At 49.8% G+C, this 19,909-nt stretch overlaps 1 protein-coding gene across 1 annotated transcript in view; it reads right to left on the bottom strand.

The window, feature by feature from the left end:
• The window catches only part of LOC147709684 (uncharacterized), a 77,247-nt gene extending 64,439 nt beyond the window's left edge, over nucleotides 1–12,808 (bottom strand). The window contains exon 1 of the mRNA XM_086928193.1: nucleotides 12,660–12,808. Within this exon, the coding sequence (XP_086784319.1) occupies nucleotides 12,660–12,738 (79 nt within the window). The 5' untranslated portion in view covers nucleotides 12,739–12,808. The remainder of the gene's footprint in view (nucleotides 1–12,659) is intronic.
• Between the last annotated feature and the right edge of the window lie 7,101 nt (nucleotides 12,809–19,909).

The following is a 19,909-nucleotide window of genomic DNA, read 5'->3' on the forward strand; positions in this document are numbered from 1 at the left end:
ATGTTTCTTATTACGGGTTATTTCTAACGTTTCTTATTTTATTTTTAGCGAAGTTGATAACTCCTCAGTGGCCTACTGATTTCGCTCAACTCCTTTTCTTGTATTTTTATGCCATAACCTATTATAAGCTATAGCGACTAGTCCACACTTTAATGAACAGGTCCTTATTAGGTGTGCCTTCCAGTGGAGCTGGATGGTTCGACTCTAATAAGCGGTCCGGGCTAAACAGGCTACCAACCAATGGGGAGAAGATAGGCATGACGGATTACAACGGGGACAAAAGTCTGCATTATCTATCTTATCACAGCGGGCAAAGACTAGGCAGAATATTTCTATTCTCCGTTGTTTGGCGGCGGTGAATACCTCAAACGAACCAATACCGAACAATCAATGTTCGGCCAATCAAACAATCAGTGGGGAGAATAAGTGGGCACGAAAAGTTATCGTTACCTACTCTTTCTCTACCTGCAAAGAGAGACCTTGTTCCTCCCCGTTTGCAGACAGAGAATCTCCAGACAATAATCCACGAACGGTAGTTCGGGAAACAGTGGGGGAGAAAGATAAGCACGCCGGATTACAATGGGGACAAAAGTCTGCGTTACCTATCCTTCACTGCTTGCAGAGAGAGAGCCTGTTGTTTTCTCCGTTTGCAGACAGTGAATCTCCAGAGGGTTTCAACAAAGCGTAATACTCGTATTATCCAAAACAATCATTTCACAATTTGTCGCATTTACGCGACCTTACCCGGACCGGACCGTGTGGGCAGTTCTTCGCCTTCCTCCTTCCAGCGCCCGATCGTTCTCTTGCTCCGTGTAGCATTCCTGTGGGATTCCAGTCAGGACAATAGGTCACTCAAGAGAGGTCCGTTCAGAATTGGCGAAGTTCTTTTGATCGGCAGCCGGGCTAGGGCCCTCTCAAGGCAGGTATACTCCGATCATTTTAGATGTTCGCTTCTTCGTCTGGATCTCTCTTACCGAACCTTATGTCACTGATGGACCCCGCGTTGGGACGCCAATTGTGGAAAATGAGCCCGCATTGCTATCGATGCCCAGGCTGCTGGCGCAAGACGCCTCTTAGTTCCCATTCTGAATAGTTATCAAATAAAGAGACGGGCGCTGGATGCAGGAATCAAGAACAGAGTTTAATTCTCATGAGGAGAGCCAGTCATTTCAGACACGAAGCAAGGTGTCATCGGGAGGTGCTCTAACAAGTGAGCTGAGACTCTTTCTTTTATACCTTACAAAACGCTTGAGAGTACAATCAGGACAGTGTGACGCAAAGGAAAAGACATCCCTATAATCCTCGTGTCAATCCTACCCCACATAAGTTCACAATAGGGACCCTTGACCTGCTGATAAGAGGGGAGGGCAATCACGCAGCTGAGTGTTCCGTCAACTGTTTAGGATGTGTGCATCTGATCATAGCCCAGGGGGTGGGGTGGCTAGGATCAATAGTGGGTCCTTTGAAGAGGAGTGACTTCATACAATAAGGGCAGTAAATGGTATCTCCTGGCTTAGGCGATGGCCTCGGACATGTGTGGTCAGCCGGACTCGGGGGGGGGGTCATCAAAGGAGTGGTATTCATGCTGGCTGGACAATCGAGCGCGGAGGGAAGGCTTGTCAACAGAGGGGCATTCATGGAAGGAAAGGAGGTGTTGGTCAGGCGCGGCCGTGGCTCTCAAGGACAGGGTCTTGCAGAGGAGGAAGGTTTATGACTTGTCCATGTGAGGGAGAAGGAGGGGGTCAGGGTGCGCGCAGGGTCAGAGTCGCACAGAGAGAGAGAGAGGTCTTATGACCCGTATATGAGAGAACAGGGGCAGTCAGATACAGCTGGGGGCTATGTCAGCTGAGGCGAAGGATGCTTCTTCAAGAGGGAGATGGGGGGGCGGGGCGCCTGGGTCAAGCAGGAGGGTTGCCTTTCATAGCAGGGTCGCGCAGAGTACTGGGTTTCATGGTCTATGCATGTGAGAGTGGGAGGGGGGTGCCCAAATGCGCGCAGGAGGGAAGCCAGTGATTCTAATGAGTGGGCAAGAGGCCAAGGTGCCTAAAATGGCTGTCATGTACATATGGGCACGAGCTTTTACTGGCGGAGTGATACGGTCAATATTTCAGGGTATACGTGGTGCCTACAGGGAGGGGGACGGGAGAGGGCAAATGAACGCTGCTTATGTACATCAATTTTCTATTTTCCACAGCTATCAGGAAGGGGATGACATCCACAAATGGATGACTGCTCTGGAGAGAGCCTGCATGGTACAGCAGGTTCCTGAGGAACAGTGGGCAGCAATCTTGTGGTACTCCTTTTCAGAGAAAGGGAGAGATAGGCTCCTCACTGTCAGACATGAGGATGCCAGCAATTACAAAGTCCTGAAGAGTGTTCTAATAGATGGGTTTGGCTTAACCACTTAACAGTACAGGTTAAAGTTCAGAGATACCCAGAAGACACAGACTCAGGACTGGACTGATTTTGTTGATTGTGCAACTAAGGCTCTGGAGGGTTGGCTAAATGGCAGCAAAGTACATGACTTCACAGGATTGTATAATTTGATTATGAGGGAGCAGATCCTAAGTAATTGTCAGAACCAGCTCTTACACCAGCACCTGGTGGACTCAGATTTGACCTCTCCCCAAGAATTGGGAAAGAGGGCAGATAAATGGGTCAGAACCAGGATTAGGCCTAAGAATCAGGACAGTAACCAGAAGAAGGAGTCTACCAAGCCTCAAGATAAGGGTGGGGATAAAAGTAAAGAAAAGACTTCCCCAGGGCCCCAAAACTCCAAGAATGGGGGTGGGTCCCAAGACACTTCATCAACTGAGAAAAAGCCTTATTGTCATGCCTGTAAACAGGTTGGGCATTACAAAACAGACAGCTGTTGTCCCAAGAATGGCAATAAAGAAAACATACCTCCAAAGCCAGCTCCAACACCTCCTGTTACTGTCAGCAGTAATCCCCCAGGAAGTGGGAGCACACCCAGGAATCTGGGTGGGTTTACTTTTGGAGCCCAGGGGGACCCTGGCCTATCCAGGTCCCCATCCCCAAATGATCTTGTTTATGAGACTGGCATGGGGTTTGCCAACTTCTCTGTTTGCCCAAATACCTTGAGCAAATATAGACAAGAACCCATCATCAATGGTTTGAAAGTTGAAGCCTTTAGAGACACAGGGGCTAGCATCACCATGGTGGCTGACTGTATAGTCCCCTCTAAGCAACTTTTACCAGGTGCCACATACCAGGTAACAAACATTGATGGTATCCAAACAAATCATCCCATGGCAGTAGTAAGTCTCAGCTGGGGAGGTGTCACTGGCCCAAAGAGAGTGGCAGTGTCACCAAACTTGCCTGTAGACTGCCTACTGGGTAATGATTTAGAAATCTCAGCCTGGGCTGAGGTTGAACAGGAAATCCATTCTCGAATGGTAATCTCTAATGGAAAGGTTAGTGGGGCTGTACTGGCTATAGCCCCAACCCAAGATGTCCTTCCTGAAAAGGTTGGTAGGGCTGAGCAACTCTCTGCCCCATCTTTACCAGAAGCTCTTCCAAAACAGAATAGCAAAGCTGTTATGATAACAGCAGAAACCCAAACTGAGTCTCCTCCTGAAAAGGTTGGCGGGGCTGTGATGGCCACAGCCCAAACTCAAACAGATATGCGTGTTGTGAAGCCTGAAATGATGGATCACTCCACCCAAACTGAGAGCATGGAGGAGGAAGAGAAATCTCCCCCTCACCAGACATTAGGACAGGATCAGCCTCCTCAGGGAACTGATCTTACCCCTGATGAAGGAACTGCCCCAGAAGTTGTTAGGCCTGGCCTGACAGAGCCTCTGATGGCAGTGGACCCTTCTCAGGTGGGACCCAGTCTGGAGCAGGTAACCTGCCCCTCTCTACCTTGCCTCAGTCAGCCCAGGGCTGCAGAGGACAAGAAGGACAGTGAGACCCAGAGGGCCTCCTGTCAAATAAAGCACCCCCATCAACAGATTAGGGGCACCAAAACTAGTAGCCCTAGTAAGGTGAAAACTTTAAAAACTCCTGAGGGAGACCCCTTAAAAGTAGTTAGGGACCTCCCACAGATGGATTCTGTTGGGCACTGCCAAACCTGGGACCCAAAGGGCCCAAACCTGAACTGTCCCTCCAGCAAACCAAACAGAGGGACCCAGCCTCCAGCTTTAGGTAGCCAGAGGTTGACCCTGAGAGCACAGTGCAACTCAGTTGAAGAGAGAAGGGCACACATGGTGGAAGATAATTGGAGGAAGCTGAGTCCTAAATTAGTGGAACCTCACTTCAAAACTCCATATCCAAACCAGCCTTCTAACTTGCAAAGACACACCCAAGGTAGTGATTCCCTATGGTGGAGACCCTCTGATACCCCAAGGGTGAGGGACTGCTTAGTGGACCATGAGACAGGGGGTACCCATGCTAGTGCAGGTACTTCCTTATATGGCCACTCAGGCAATAAAGGCTTACCTGGACAAGGATAGCCTTATCTCCTTTCGTTTGGGGGTGGGGTTGTGTAGGAAGGTGGCTACCTGACTATGGTTACCCCAGATTTTTTGCCTTGTGTTTAGCTGGTTTTCGACTTAGTTGGCCTGGTTCCCTGCTAATCAGGGCCCCAGGCTATCTGCTCTCTCTGTAAAATGGATTCCATGTACCCTAGGTGCATAACTAGATTGGCTTGGGTCACCTTATCAGCCCCTGTACAGAGCACTATAGGTGCCCAGGGCATAGGTGCATCCAAGGCCTACCAGGGGCTGCAGCATATCTTTTGCCACCCCTGGCTGGCTATCTAAAATTGACACAACTGGCTGATCACTCAGCTGGGGCAAAGTGGTGTAATCACCCCTTGCTTAGATATAGTATGCCTATATCTAAACCTATCTGGACACATATAAACCTGTGAGCCACTCCTATGGCAGGCCTTAACAATCCTGAAGGCAGAGTGCGTGGTTTAATGTGAGATGGTGCTCTAGCATGAGCTGAGCCTGTCTGCAGCTGTCGGGACCAATTCCCTTAGCTGTTCCGGGATAATGCCAAACCATATACTATTAAGTGCATTATAATCCTCGCGGTTATATGTCAACTTTGGTTTGGCTTTATCAAAACATGTCGTGTAAGGTGTCATACGATTTGGAATACTACCCCCTCGCCAGTCCTGGCGACGGGGGTAGCATTCCACCCCTCTAGAGGGGACGACATGTTACTTTTGCTAAAACACGGTTGATTTTTAAAAGAGCCTCAGATCCACAAAATGGATGCTTTTGCCACAGACACATGTCTGACCTCCTGCTGCTGACCGAAACTCAGCAGAGGAGGCCTGGACGAAGGATTTCCTGTCACAGGGAGGTGTGACACCACCCCAGACAGGAGATAGTGGATTGTAGCCGGGAGGTTTGAATGAAACCAGACAGTGCCTGGGGAGCACAAGGCTTCCCCTTGCATAATCCGGTCAAACCGGTTCTGGGGCAGCCCAGCCCCAGCTCCAGTGAGACCTGGACAAAGGAAAGGGGGTGTAACCACCCCCCTTCCTGGTCCCACCCATAGGGGAGGGACCTAGCAGGAGATCCACCCCTCAGATTGGAATAAGAGTGGGAGCAGTGCCAATGCAACTCAGATCATCCTGAAGAAACATAAGAAACGAATTCTGGACCCTTCGACTTTCTACTCGACGTTAGAAGACTGAAGAATCTCCCTTGTGGTCAAGGAGTGACCACCCTGTGCAAACAGGCAACATCCAGCCCTCGACCCTTGCTCTGTTGCAGTTCCCGCCGGAACTCGAGCGACAGAGATCGACGAGATCAAGCTTGCCTGCCTTCTCCCTGCCCGATCCACAGTCCCTGCAGAGCTGAGACCAGTGGAGGCGACCGGAAGCGTGGGGCACGCCATCTTGAAAAGGCCACGAGACGCTGACCGTGCAGCCCACGAGTGACCCTCGAAGCTGTACACCGGGGTTTGAGAAGCCCCAGCCCCGAGCTCCACTTGCACCAAAGCTCACCCCTCCACACTCGACGAGTGCTGCGTGGGGCCCTTCTGCTTGTGTTGGCTCGACGCGTTGGCCCGGTCCCTTGCCAGCTGGCTTGTGGCCCCTGTGCCGACGAAAACTTGAATACAACTTGCTTTTCTGGTTGCTCCAGATCTGCACCAGCTCTTGTGAAAAGGAGCCCCCACTCTGACCCTCCTGGTTCGAGTGATAAGCAATCTCCCGGTTCCGCGTGGATTGCTTTTGCCAAGTGCTGTTTGCTGCAATCTTGAAGCCGACGGTGCTGACGGCGAGAGCCTACGTGGGACAGATCGTGACCTGCTCCTGGACGTCGCAGATGCCCCAGAGCCCACGTGACAGCGGAGAGAAGCCTATCGACAACCACCTGATTGCGCCCGACATTGCCTGGTTCCGTCCTGGTTCCACCCTGGTCACTGCTGAGTGACCCAGACTCTGTCCCCTCTGCTTTCAGGTACTTTGCTACTTCGATCCACCCTTGGATCGCACCAGACACTTCTGCTTCACATCGCCTGCAGCTGCAACAGCTTCAAGCACCAAGAGCCTGCGTGTCAAAACCCGACGCCACTTCGACCCTGTGCACCCACGGCCTGTGGGTGAGGTAACATTGCAACGCCGGTGTTCCCACACTGGTACACACCTCTAGGGTCTGTGTCTAAAGTTTTGTTCCTCTAGATTCAGCGGAAGTATCTTTTAATTCACTTTATCTAACTTTTACGCACCATTGACATTGCATTGGTGCGAGCCACACTTTCCGTGCTGCACCCGTCTCCTGTGGGCTACTCCCGACTTCAGCATTGCTAGTCCTGACTGCTCCCAGCGAATCTCTAGGCCCTAGGCCTAACCACTGTTCGATTGGTATCTCTTATACCACTTTCTTAGTATATGGTTTAAGTGGCCACCGGCCCTTATCCAAAATTGTGCAACTTTGTATGTTATACTGTGCTTTTGATTTAACGCTTGTGCCCCTTTCCTCATAAAGAGTACTGGGGAGTAATTTAGAAATAAATACATATATTTTTATAATATATACTTGTGTGGTGTCCTTTCATTTGATTACAGGATTGTATGTGGTAAAACAGCTCGCTTAACACGACCTCTTAAGTTAAGCCTTTAAGGCTGCTTAGTCCATGCTACCACTAGGATAGCTTGTCTAACAAGGTTGACTTACAACCAGACATCTTTGGGGTTTGTTTGGACTGATACCAAGTGTTTCCAGAATTGGAAACACTACATATCAGGCCAACTTCTCACAATGGCTTTATGCAAATCAGCTCTGACCCTGTGCCCAATGGGAACAGTCCAGTCCGAACTACAACAGCCATATCTTTCCCAGACCGGAATCAAGCATTCGAGGACCGGACCGGTTTCGAGGTAACACTTCTCATCAGCCCGGCTAGCTTGACTCCAGTGGTGTGGAGGCTCTGGGACCCACGTCTGAGCTACCCCAGTACACTCAGGGAGAAAATTACAAAAAACAATTTGATGGACAGAATGTAGATCAATGTCTTACATTCACCCCAGTACAAGGATCTGGGCCTAAATCCATCGTTTTTTGCACTCCACACCACCCTGGTTCAGAAAATGGCTTTATGCAAATCAGCTCTGACCCTGTGCCCAATGGGAACAGTCCAGTCCGAACTACAACAGCCATATCTTTCCCAGACCGGAATCAAGCATCCGAGGACCAGACCGGTTTCGAGGTAACACCTCTCATCAGCCCGGCTAGCTTGACTCCAGTGGTGTGGAGGCTCTGGGACCCACGTCTGAGCTACCCCAGTACACTCAGGGAGAAAATTACAAAAAACAATTTGATGGACAGAATGTAGATCAATGTCTTACATTCACCCCAGTACAAGGATGTGGGCCTAAATCCATCGTTTTTTGCACTCCACACCACCCTGGTTCAGATAATGGCTTTATGCAAATCAGCTCTGACCCTGTGCCCAATGGGAACAGTCCAGTCCGAACTACAACAGCCATATCTTTCCCAGACCGGAATTAAAGCTTCCGAGGACCGGACCGGTTTCGAAGTAACACCTCTCATCAGCCCGGCTAGCTTGACTCCAGTGGTGTGGAGGCTCTGGGACCCACGTCTGAGCTACCCAGTACACTCAGGGAGAAAATTACAAAAAACAATTTGATGGACAGAATGTAGATCAATGTCTTACATTCACTCCAGTACAAGGATCTGGGCCTAAATCCATCGTTTTTTGCATTCCACACCACCCTGGTTCAGATAATGGCTTTATGCAAATCAGCTCTGACCCTGTGCCCAATGGGAACAGTCCAGTCCGAACTACAACAGCCATATCTTTCCCAGACCGGAATCAAGCATCCGAGGACCGGACCGGTTTCGAGGTAACACCTCTCATCAGCCCGGCTAGTTTGACTCCAGTGGTGTGGAGGCTCTGGGACCCACGTCTGAGCTACCCCAGTACACTCAGGGAGAAAATTACAAAAAACAATTTGATGGACAGAATGTAGATCAATGTCTTACATTCACCCCAGTACAAGGATCTGGGCCTAAATCCATCGTTTTTTGCACTCCACACCACCCTGGTTCAGATAATGGCTTTATGCAAATCAGCTCTGACCCTGTGCCCAATGGGAACAGTCCAGTCCGAACTACAACAGCCATATTTTTCCCAGACCGGAATCAAGCATCCGAGGACCGGACCGGTTTCGAGGTAACACCTCTCATCAGCCCGGCTAGCTTGACTCCAGTGGTGTGGAGGCTCTGGGACCCACGTCTGAGCTACCCCAGTACACTCAGGGAGAAAATTACAAAAAACAATTTGATGGACAGAATGTAGATCAATGTCTTATATTCACCCCAGTACAAGGATCTGGGCCTAAATCCATCGTTTTTTGCACTCCACACCACCCTGGTTCAGATAATGGCTTTATGCAAATCAGCTCTGACCCTGTGCCCAATGGGAACAGTCCAGTCCGAACTACAACAGCCATATCTTTCCCAGACCGGAATCAAGCATCCGAGGACCGGACCGGTTTCGAGGTAACACCTCTCATCAGCCCGGCTAGCTTGACTCCAGTGGTGTGGAGGCTCTGGGACCCACGTCTGAGCTACCCCAGTACACTCAGGGAGAAAATTACAAAAAACAATTTGATGGACAGAATGTAGATCAATGTCTTACATTCACCCCAGTACAAGGATCTGGGCCTAAATCCATCGTTTTTTGCACTCCACACCACCCTGGTTCAGATAATGGCTTTATGCAAATCAGCTCTGACCCTGTGCCCAATGGGAACAGTCCAGTCCAAACTACAACAGCCATATCTTTCCCAGACCGGAATCAAGCATCCGAGGACCGGACCGGTTTCGAGGTAACACCTCTCATCAGCCCGGCTAGCTTGACTCCAGTGGTGTGGAGGCTCTGGGACCCACGTCTGAGCTACCCCAGTACACTCAGGGAGAAAATTACAAAAAACAATTTGATGGACAGAATGTAGATCAATGTCTTACATTCACCCCAGTACAAGGATCTGGGCCTAAATCCATCGTTTTTTGCACTCCACACCACCCTGGTTCAGATAATGGCTTTATGCAAATCAGCTCTGACCCTGTGCCCAATGGGAACAGTCCAGTCCGAACTACAACAGCCATATCTTTCCCAGACCGGAATCAAGCATCCGAGGACCGGACCGGTTTTGAGGTAACACCTCTCATCAGCCCGGCTAGCTTGACTCCAGTGGTGTGGAGGCTCTGGGACCCACGTCTGAGCTACCCCAGTTTGTTACTGCACAAATCAATCAGCCTCGCAATGCAGGCATTCTTGCACCACAGTACCATGGTGCCTGTGAGGGCGCATGGCAGCCCATTGTGCACTGGGCAAAGGGACAGGAATGTGCTATATCACATAGATATGGCGCATTCCCGCACTTTTGTTTTGATGTAAGGCAGCACAACAATATTCCTTGTGGCGCTGCCCTACATCAAAACCTCATATATGAGGTCCTATATCATCTACTTGGCTGTTCTTTCTGCTCTTACGTGCCTTGTGTGTCGAATGATTTCTGCATAGTGATTTCACACAGTAAAAGAGCACATTTGACAGCAAGATGTGTCATTGGGAGAGTTCATGGAGTACGCAGCTTGGATGCTTAACCTCCCAAACATTTCCGTAGTCCAGTAGATGTCAGTCTGGACCAGTGACTATTGCGTCACTACTTATGAAGAGCGAAGGGGGAGCAGGTCCTGAACATTAACACATGATATAAATATACATTGGGTTAGCGTCACAAAGGTGACACTAACCAGCACAAAATGTTATTTTGCAGAATGTACTTTCCAACTCAAAACTTGTTTTGAGAAAGGAAAGTACAATACAATTAACGTAAAGCTGTGTGAAGCTCTGCTTTGCAGTACTGAGTGCCAAGGGGGGCGTTATTTGGGTGGTGCAAGGGCGTTCCCATCCAACTACCCATGCCTTTTGACCCAAAATCCTATCGACAAACAGTAGTAGACAGGGTTTAGCACCAAATATTAACACAATTTGAATAGAGTTGTTAAAATGAGAAAGAATTATATTTCTCCTTTTTTTTCTGACTTTGCATGTGTGCTGCACTGTGCATCACACATACAAAATAGGAAACGTGTTAAAGTGTTTAAGCATATTATTTCGTACAAGAAGGGTACCCTTCCAGTATAAAACCTATGCTAGACTCACGCACACACCGTGGTGCTAAGGTCTGTGCATGGCGCTCCCAGCAGAAATCAGCATCTGTTCTAGGTAAAAGGGAGGAGGGGGCCATGTGTCTGCAGATACGGTGCTCTCCTGGTCCCACCCTGCCATGCAACGCACCACAGCATTTTTGGATGCGGTGATGCATTCTGTGCCTGTTTTGAAAATCTAGGCCCATGACTTTAAATGGCCACACCGAGGGAGCATATCCAGGGTTTGGGCTTCTGTGTAGCAGCCCCGGGCATGTGGGATTTGTAGTCTTGGTTCACTTCAACTGGACTAGCACACCTGGAAACAGCGATTTGTCAATGGAGATCCACGAGTACAGCTTCACTGCTGGTGTGGAGTGGGCGGAGCTCTGCTAGCTACTAAATTCCAAACTAATCTGGAGTCTGCACGGTCGGTCAATTATCCGCGAGTGAAGTGCTGTAAGCACAGTAAGCAGGTCAGTGGAGCAAGTCAAATCAATGCTGCATTTCACCCCACTGCAAGATGTCGTGAGGCTCCTGTGAGATAAGGCATCTTGCAGACAATATACAGGGGCCGTAGGGTGACCCACCCACGCATTGCTCTGGGACGTCAGGGGCCCCTGCTATGACATACATGACCTGAATGAGTGTTATTTACTCGCTCTACGTTCACACCTGTATTCACAGACACTACTGCATTGCAGACATCACTCGTCTCAGCAGAGCGGCCCTGACACATCACAATGCCAAAAAAGTAAAAACCTGTGACAAGCAGGGCCAGCACAAGGCATGGGCAATGTGGGCAGCTGCCCAGGGCCTCGCACTAAGCCTACCAGCATGGGGCTCCACACCGGTGGTGTGTCCTGTTGTTTCCCTAGCAATCAATTTGGAAGAAAGGTGTCTTCTTGCAATTAGGGTCCAGGGGAGGGTCCCCCCTCCCTGGTCCTCTAAGGGTTGGAGTCTGGAGGCCTAGGGGAGGGAGACGCTTCCTCTTGTCCCAAATGCAAGGAGACCCATTCAGAGACACTGTGGGATGCCCATTTTCTAGCATATTACCTCCCCAATAGTTTTAACTTTTAGACCACAAGCAATTCTCACACATATCGGGCTACGGGTGTAAGAATTGCTTTTGGGTTGAAAGTTAAAACTGCGAGGCACTAAAATGCTGGAAAATGGGCCTTCCGCAGTGTCTCTGAATGGCCTCCTTCCAAGGGATCATGTATTTAAATTAGACGGGCCTCGCACATTCCCTTTTGGCCCAGGGCCTCACAAATCCTAGAACCGGCCCTGGTGACGACAAGGGTAGTATTGTTTAAATTGGCTCCGCAGGTGATGAATAGCATAACAGCAGGAAGAGACTAAAACACACCTCTACTGAGATTAATGCATATCTGCCATATGGCAGAATCTAGTAGGACTCTGAAATCCGAAGAACAGTAATAGAAAGCGAGCATATGTGTGTGTGTGTGTGAACAGTATGTTTGTGGTGTGCATATGTGCATATAATCAGTAGGTGTGTGTATACATCCAATCGTATAATCGAAATGTGTAGTGTTCGTGTGCCTGTATATGCATACACTGGGCACTTTTCTTGTGACGTCGAACTTCTATCAGGTTGTTGCTGCCACGTGCATTGTCTTCATTATGGTGCTACGGGAGCTGCGGTCACTTTAGATATAAAGTGAGTGTCACGTGTACCCCTGCATTTCACATGTGCAAGATACAAACAACCAACCCCACTGACGTCCCACCTTCCCCAGACACTTCAAATACACCATGGTATTAAGTTAAACAATTAAACTGAGAGAGCGAGGCTGCAGGCGGCCCACGTGAACCATTCCAAAAAGAACACACGTTGTTTGTTCTAATTGCATGTGAACCTTGGGAGGGCGTGGCCCACCTGCCTCCCTGCTCCAGAACCGGGCCTAAACACGAGTCAATGATGTCTGAGAATCAAGACACAAAACACGGAACTTCCAAACTCTCTGTACTCACCTGCAGGAAATTCCAGCCCCTCTACTGGAAGCGCCACGAAGAGCCCGAGAAGCAAGATGGCGCCTGAAGGCATCATCATGACGTGGACAGCAATGTCTGAATCAGGTGCTCTGTGTCTGTATTTATAGGCTATTACAGGCGGGGAAGGAGGGGAACCTCATGCTAACGAACAACGGCATCAGCCAGTGAGGATTTAATAAATGTCCACGTCACACTCTTCAGCATTTTGCCAGCCACGCCTCAACCCAAGGGGCTTCTTTGGTCTCTTGTGTCGCTGACTCCACCCTCCTGTTTACCCTATTCTAGAACAGGTGTTTTGCAATAGCGGATATCCCGGTCTTAAAATTGCATAAGAAATTTGGACGTGAAATAAAGTCAGTGATTACACAATCACCAAAGCATTCACTTTTGTTTACTGATGAATCAAAAGTTAGGAGCAGGCTGCAGAAAGCAGGTGTGGGTCCCGAAGCAGACCCTTATACCTTGCCCATGGTCAGAGACGGTCACAGGCATGGGCAAGGAAGGTCACTGCCCCGGGCCCCTCTGTTACGGGGCCTATCCACACCCAATTAGCAGTTTATAATGACACCCATGTCCTCCCTCCAGGCCTGACAGATAATTTCAAAATGTGATGAAACACAGAATTTGTAATGCTGTTTTGCAAGTGGGTGTGAAGCTGCGGTCACTGAGATTGTTGCTCTCATGTTTTGCTCTTAGGTTTTGTTCACCCAAAGCAAAGTTCACAAACATATGTCCAAAGATGGGCAACGTAATACAACATACGCTCTCACCGAATGCCATCAGGTAACAATGACAACTTGCAGCGCTTAGAACTGGTAGCAAGAGTGGTCTGAAGCACTGAATAAAGATAATACATATATGTGATGGAATCTTATGCATGGCAAGGAAACTGGGAAGCTATTGTTTTGTCACAGAACAATGACACAGCCCACTTGCACTGCAGGATGCCCGAGGTCCCTGCAGGTGACCCCGTAGGAGGGCAGCCCCCCGGAGTACCTTTGAGGGAGCCGGGCAGCAAGACCCTGGGGGCAGCGCAGGCAAGCCGCCGGTGAGGGGGCGTGGCTCTAGGTATAAGGGGTTCCCCCTCCTCCCCGTGTCCTCTTTGCTGCTGCTTCCCCACCAGACAGGTCACAAAAAGGCAGGTTGCTCCTGGGCCACCATTTTGCCTAGGCCCATAGGTAGCCCTCCCCTCCCCCCCCACCCTTCTTCCTTCAGGACTAGGATCCCCCTTACATCGACCGGTGTCCGCCAGCCTGAGCGCCCGTCGTGCTGTTTGGGTGCCTGCTGGACGCTTTGTACAGAGGCCTGGTCTGGCGTCGTGCTGGTGACATCCCCGTTGTGGGGTCAGCTCCGGTTTGCGGTGAGTCGATTTTCTACCTCTCGGTGTGCGGTCGCATGGGCACTGCATTCTCAAGTGGATGGCCTTGTTCGCTTTTAGGGATGAGGAGAGGTAGTTCAGAGCTTTTTTGCTCCGGTTATCACGCCGTCTGAGGCGGGGGTGCTGAGGCTATTTAGTGGGCCGTGAGCTCAATGCTCTGCCCTGCACTCCGTGATGTCTCCCATGGCGCGTTCCTGGAGTGATCTGTGGCAGGTCTGATAGCGCGGTTTGGGACGAGGTGAGGAAAACCCCAGGTTGTTCAGTTGGGAAAGGGTGTCCTCACTTGTAATAACAAACACGGAGGGGGTAGGGTCCAAGGAAATATTTAAAGACCAATACACAGTTATAGCCCCTTCAGCAAGACACTATATAAACAAGAAATAACTGTGGGTCTGGAATAACTACTAACTCTGTATTCAATCTGTGTCTAATCTGCAAATTGTGTGAATTCAGTGAGATACATCGGGACTGATCACAATGTGATTATGTTCCCATCAGCTACACGCTCTGACCTGGTCAGACACGGTCGCTCCACCCGCTCCTGGCCGTCCCTGTACCCCTGCCTGATATGGTATTGTATTTGCTCTGTGCCTGACTGCTGACCGACCGTATTAATTCCTGTGCCAGACAGTGCTGATCGTATTGCTGCTATAATCATTTTTTGTGCCAAACTGTGCCGATCGTATTGCTGCTATCATTAATTTATGTGCCAGACTGTGCTGATCGTATTGCTGGTGTAATTAATTTCCGCGCCAGACTGTGCCCCGATCTCGCCCTGCATTACTTTGTTATTGTTTGGTGCCCCGATCTCTCCGTGCATTACTTTGTTGTTGTTTGGTGGTGCCATTTTGTTGGTCCCAGCCGGTCTCCCTTCCCCGCTCCCAGCCGCTGCACCCCCGCGGCCCCACCCCCGCTCCCTACAGCATCTACACTCAATCCCATCTCCCCTCTCGCCACCCCGCTCCCGCCTCCCAGCTGCTCCTCCCTCGCTCCGCCCCCTCTACTATCCACTTATGTCAGGGAGACTTACGCGCAGAGTTCTCGCACAGCGGGTGCGCCCCATGCGTGCCGAAGGCACGCCAAAGGTAAGCCCGTCTACGCCCGTCCGCTCCTGGACCGCGCCCAGCGCCAGACCCCCTGGCCCCCGCAGAAACCACCCCTCCTGCCTAACATACGACGCTGCATCCCTCTCTGCACTCAAAACCGGCCGCCTCCCCGACTGCCACCAAGCCGCCCCAGGACGCACCCATGGACCCTTCACCTGCCAATCCTGTAAGTTCTGCTGCATCAGAACCCACACTACATCCACAAACGCCAAACAGAGCTCCGACAATAACCACCTGAAGTGCATCCTACTCAACACCCGCTCGGTCCACAGACACGCAATTGAACTATGGAACCTACTCGACACCACAACGCCGGACGTCGCCTTTCTTACAGAAACCTGGATGAACGCCTCATCAGCGCCCAACATGGGCATAGCCATCCCGGACGGCTACAAGGTCATCCGAAAGGACCGCATCAACCAAACAGGAGGAGGCATCGCGATCGTCCACAAGAACACCATCCGCATCACGATCAGCTCCGACGACACCCTCACAGCAGCCGAACACCTTCACTTCCAGATACACACCGACCCCAAGACCACACTTAGAGGCACCCTCATCTACAGACCACCAGGACCCCGCACACAATTTAGCGAAGACATCACTGACTTTATCAGCCCACACGCCCTCCCCTCCGAGGACTACATTCTCCTCGGGGACCTCAACTTCAACCTGGAAAAGAACAACGACAGCAACACATCCACCCTTCTGGACAACCTCGCCAATCTCGGACTCAAAAAACTGGTAAACACCCCCACCCACTACGCCAGACACACGCTCGACCCAATCTTCTCCTCCAGCAATCACGTCTCCTTCTATCATGCCACAGGACTCCACTGGACGGACCACAGCTGCGTTCATTTCAACTTCAGAAAGACCATGACCCACCACCACTCACAACAAGTCCCCCGCAGAAACTGGAACTAAAGCCCTGGGGTCTTAGGTGAACGACAATGAGTGTGTGCTTATTAAATGTGTGTCTAGTGTTGTGAAGTAGACTCTACTGTTCATTTAGCTTAGGCTATCAGTTTGCCTTCTTTAGATTCCACTGAATAGGGAATCTGTTATGGGAGTGTCTCCAACTGGTCTGTTGCTGCACAGTGTCAAAAAATGTCAACCTCATATGTACTATATAGAGAAGGTCTATACATGTTTCCTTTTTTCTAAAAGCAAATAATATTATGAAAATGAAATGTTTATGTGCTTATATATTGGAAATACGGGACTAAGACAAAGTTTTTTTATTTTCAGATTTTACTTCTCTCCCCCTGCCCAGCATACTACCCTGGCCCTGATGAAGGTGTGGCCATATTGGCTTTTCACCGAAACGCGCGTCGGCATGTTTTCCCAGGAATACAGCATTCTGTCCTAATTACATCAGGACCCGTATTAATACTATCTACCTGGATGAACCTCCCGATTTAGGAAACTTATTGAATATCTATTGTTGCCTATGCCAGGACTATATGAATGGATGAATGGTAGTTGAATGCTTAAACTAGAGCTAGAGACAATCCCTGTATGAATGAGTGTGTAAGTTTGTCTGAAGTGTGGTCAGTACTGGGTAGCTCTTAATCTTTAAAAAAAACTTTTGCTATGTATTTTGCGATATATCATTGTGACTATCTAATCTGTATATGTCTGTCCTCTGAAAATTACTAATAATATATTTAAAAAGAAGAAAAATAAAAAGTATGTATTTTTCTAATATATCTTGTTTAGTCTGCTTTGATTGACCTGGTGTTTGTCCTGTGCAGCGTCAGCCCTTGGGCTAATCACCCCCCTTTTTATCACTTTTGGATCCTCTAACTAGGATCTCTATAAACATTAGGCAGGGTACCTTCTTTCATTTTCTATACATCCACCCTTCTGGACAACCTCGCCAATCTCGGACTCAAAAAACTGGTAAACACCCCCACCCACTACGCCAGACACATGCTCGACCCAATCTTCTCCTCCAGCAATCACGTCTCCTTCTATCATGCCACAGGACTCCACTGGACGGACCACAGCTGCGTTCATTTCAACTTCAGAAAGACCATGACCCACCACCACTCACAACAAGTCCCCCGCAGAAACTGGAACAAAATTACCACCGACCAGCTCACCACCTCGCTAAACCAAATCCCTCCCACCAAATCATCGGACCCAAATCAAGCAGCAAACAATCTTGCACAATGGATCACCCACTGCGTTGACGAATTAGCACCCTTGAAAAACCCTCACAACAAGCCAGGTTGCAAAAAATCCTCCTGGTTCAATGACGACCTCAAGAACTCTATAAAGAACTGCCTCACCCTAGAGAAAGCCTGGCGAAAAAACCCAACCACAGACAACATGAGCGCCCTCAAGGACACCACCCGCAAACACCACCAGCTGATCCGATCCACCAAGAAATCTGCATTCAAAGATCGACTCAACAACAACGCCCACAACAGCAAGGAACTCTTCAGCATCGCCAAAGAGCTTACCAATCCCAACGCCAGCACCAACGACATCACCCCCTCTCAAGACCTCTGCGACTCTCTAGCCTCGTTCTTCCACAGCAAAATCGCTGACATACATAACAGCTTCGGCGACCAGTCCACCCCCCTTACCACCAAACTGAAGCCCCCCACCACCACCCTTCGCACCTGGAACCCGATCAGCACCGAAGACACCATTCGCTTGATGAACTCCATTCACTCTGGATCACCTACCGACCCATGCCCCCACCGCATCTTCAACAAGGCCGACTCCATCATCGCACCCCATCTCCGGGATATCATCAACTGTTCCCTCAACACCACTACTTTCCCGGAAAGCTGGAAACATGCCAAACTCAGTGCCCTCCTGAAGAAACCTACAGCAGACCCCACTGAACTTAAGAACTAGCGCCCCATCTCGCTCCTCCCTTTCCCTGCCAAAGTCATAGAGAAGACAGTCAAAAGTCAGCCTTCCTCGAGTCTAACGGATCCCTCGACCCCTCACAGTCCGTCTTCCGGGCTAAGCACAGCACAGAGACCGCCCTTATCACAGCCACAGACGACATCCGAACACTACTCGACAACGGGGAAACAGCGGCCCTCATCCTCCTGGACCACTCTTCAGCGTTTGACACAGTATGTCACAGAACCCTTGTACAATGCCTCAGCAACGCGGGGATACAAGGAAAAGCATTGGACTGGATCATCTCGTTCCTCGCCGGAAGAACCCAGAGAGTCCACCTACCCCCTTTCAGATCAATTGCCACCGAAGTCATCTGCTATGTACCACAAGGATCATCGCTCAGCCCCACCCTCTTCAATGTCTACATGAGCCCCCTCGCGTCCATCGCACGCCAGCACAACCTCAACATCATCTCCTACGCTGACGACACGCAGCTGATCCTCTCCCTCACCAAAGACCCAAACACCGCCAAAACCAACTTACACGAAGGGATGAAAAACGTAGCAGAGTGGATGAAGAACAGCCGCTTAAAACTGAATTCAGACAAAACGGAAGTCCTCATCCTAGGAACATCCCCCTCTGCATGGGACCACTCATGGTGTCCACCGGCCCTGGGCAGCGCACCCAAACCAACGGACCATGCTCGCAACCTGGGATTTATTCTAGACTCCTCCCTCTCGATGACGAGACAAGTTAACGCCATCTCATCATCATGCTTTAACATCTTACGTATGCTCAAATAGATCTTCAGATGGATCCCCACCGAAACAAGAAAGACGGTCACCCAAGCACTGGTCACAAGCCGACTGGACTACGGAAACACCCTCTACGCCGGAACCACAGCCAAATTACAGAAAAAGCTCCAACGCATTCCGAACGCCTCCGCCCGACTCATCCTAGACATACCCCGCCATAATCACATATCCAGTCACTTGAGAGACCTTCACTGGCTCCCCGTCAACAAGCGAATAAAGTTCCGTCTCCTCACCCACGCACACAAAGCCCTCTACGACCTAGGACCCAAATACCTCAACACGCGCCTGACCTTTTACACCCCCACCCGCCAACTAGGATCGTCCAATCAAGCCCTTGCCGCAATTCCACGCATCCGAATAGCCATCATGGGAGGAAGATCTTTCTCCTACTTAGCGGCCAAAACCTGGAATTCTCTCTTCACCCACCTCCGCCTTACACAGAACCACCTCTCTGTCAGAAAACAACTCAAAACCTGGCTATTTGATAAGTAGAGAACCCCTCTCCCTCAAGCGCCTTGAGACCCTCTGGGTGAGTAGTGCGCTATACACATTTTTTTGACTTGACTTTGACTTGAACCGCCCTTGTAGTCATCATTTGGGCCATTTCACAAGGTGGCATGTCCACACTGTAGGCATAGGTATTCTAGATAGTGGTAACTGGAAGCAGTGCTAAACAAAAATATGTGAGTGAAGGTGCTCTTATTAAAATTGGATAGTAAGTGCACAAGTAATTTTATTTGAAAGCAGACCACTTCCAAGATTAAAAACATAAAGTGCAAAGTAAAAGTAGTTCATAACAAATATCTTCTGCATGTATGGTAAGGTCGACATGTCTCTGCAGTTGATAGATCCTAGCGGTATCTCCTGCTTCCTCAGGACCAATATTCTACTTTGCTACTGCTTCAAAAATGGCCCATCGAATAGAAATCAACAAAACAGGAACACCACTCAGAGGCCTTTTTTAGGCCAGGGCCAACAACGCAAGCGGACACGATTCAAACCTCAATGGGAGATGACAACACGCAAGAAACACTACAACTCGTGAAACCATCTGCCATTATC

This window comes from Lissotriton vulgaris, chromosome 6 (assembly GCF_964263255.1).
Source record: "Lissotriton vulgaris chromosome 6, aLisVul1.2, whole genome shotgun sequence".
In the NCBI taxonomy this organism is placed as follows: domain Eukaryota; kingdom Metazoa; phylum Chordata; class Amphibia; order Caudata; family Salamandridae; genus Lissotriton; species Lissotriton vulgaris.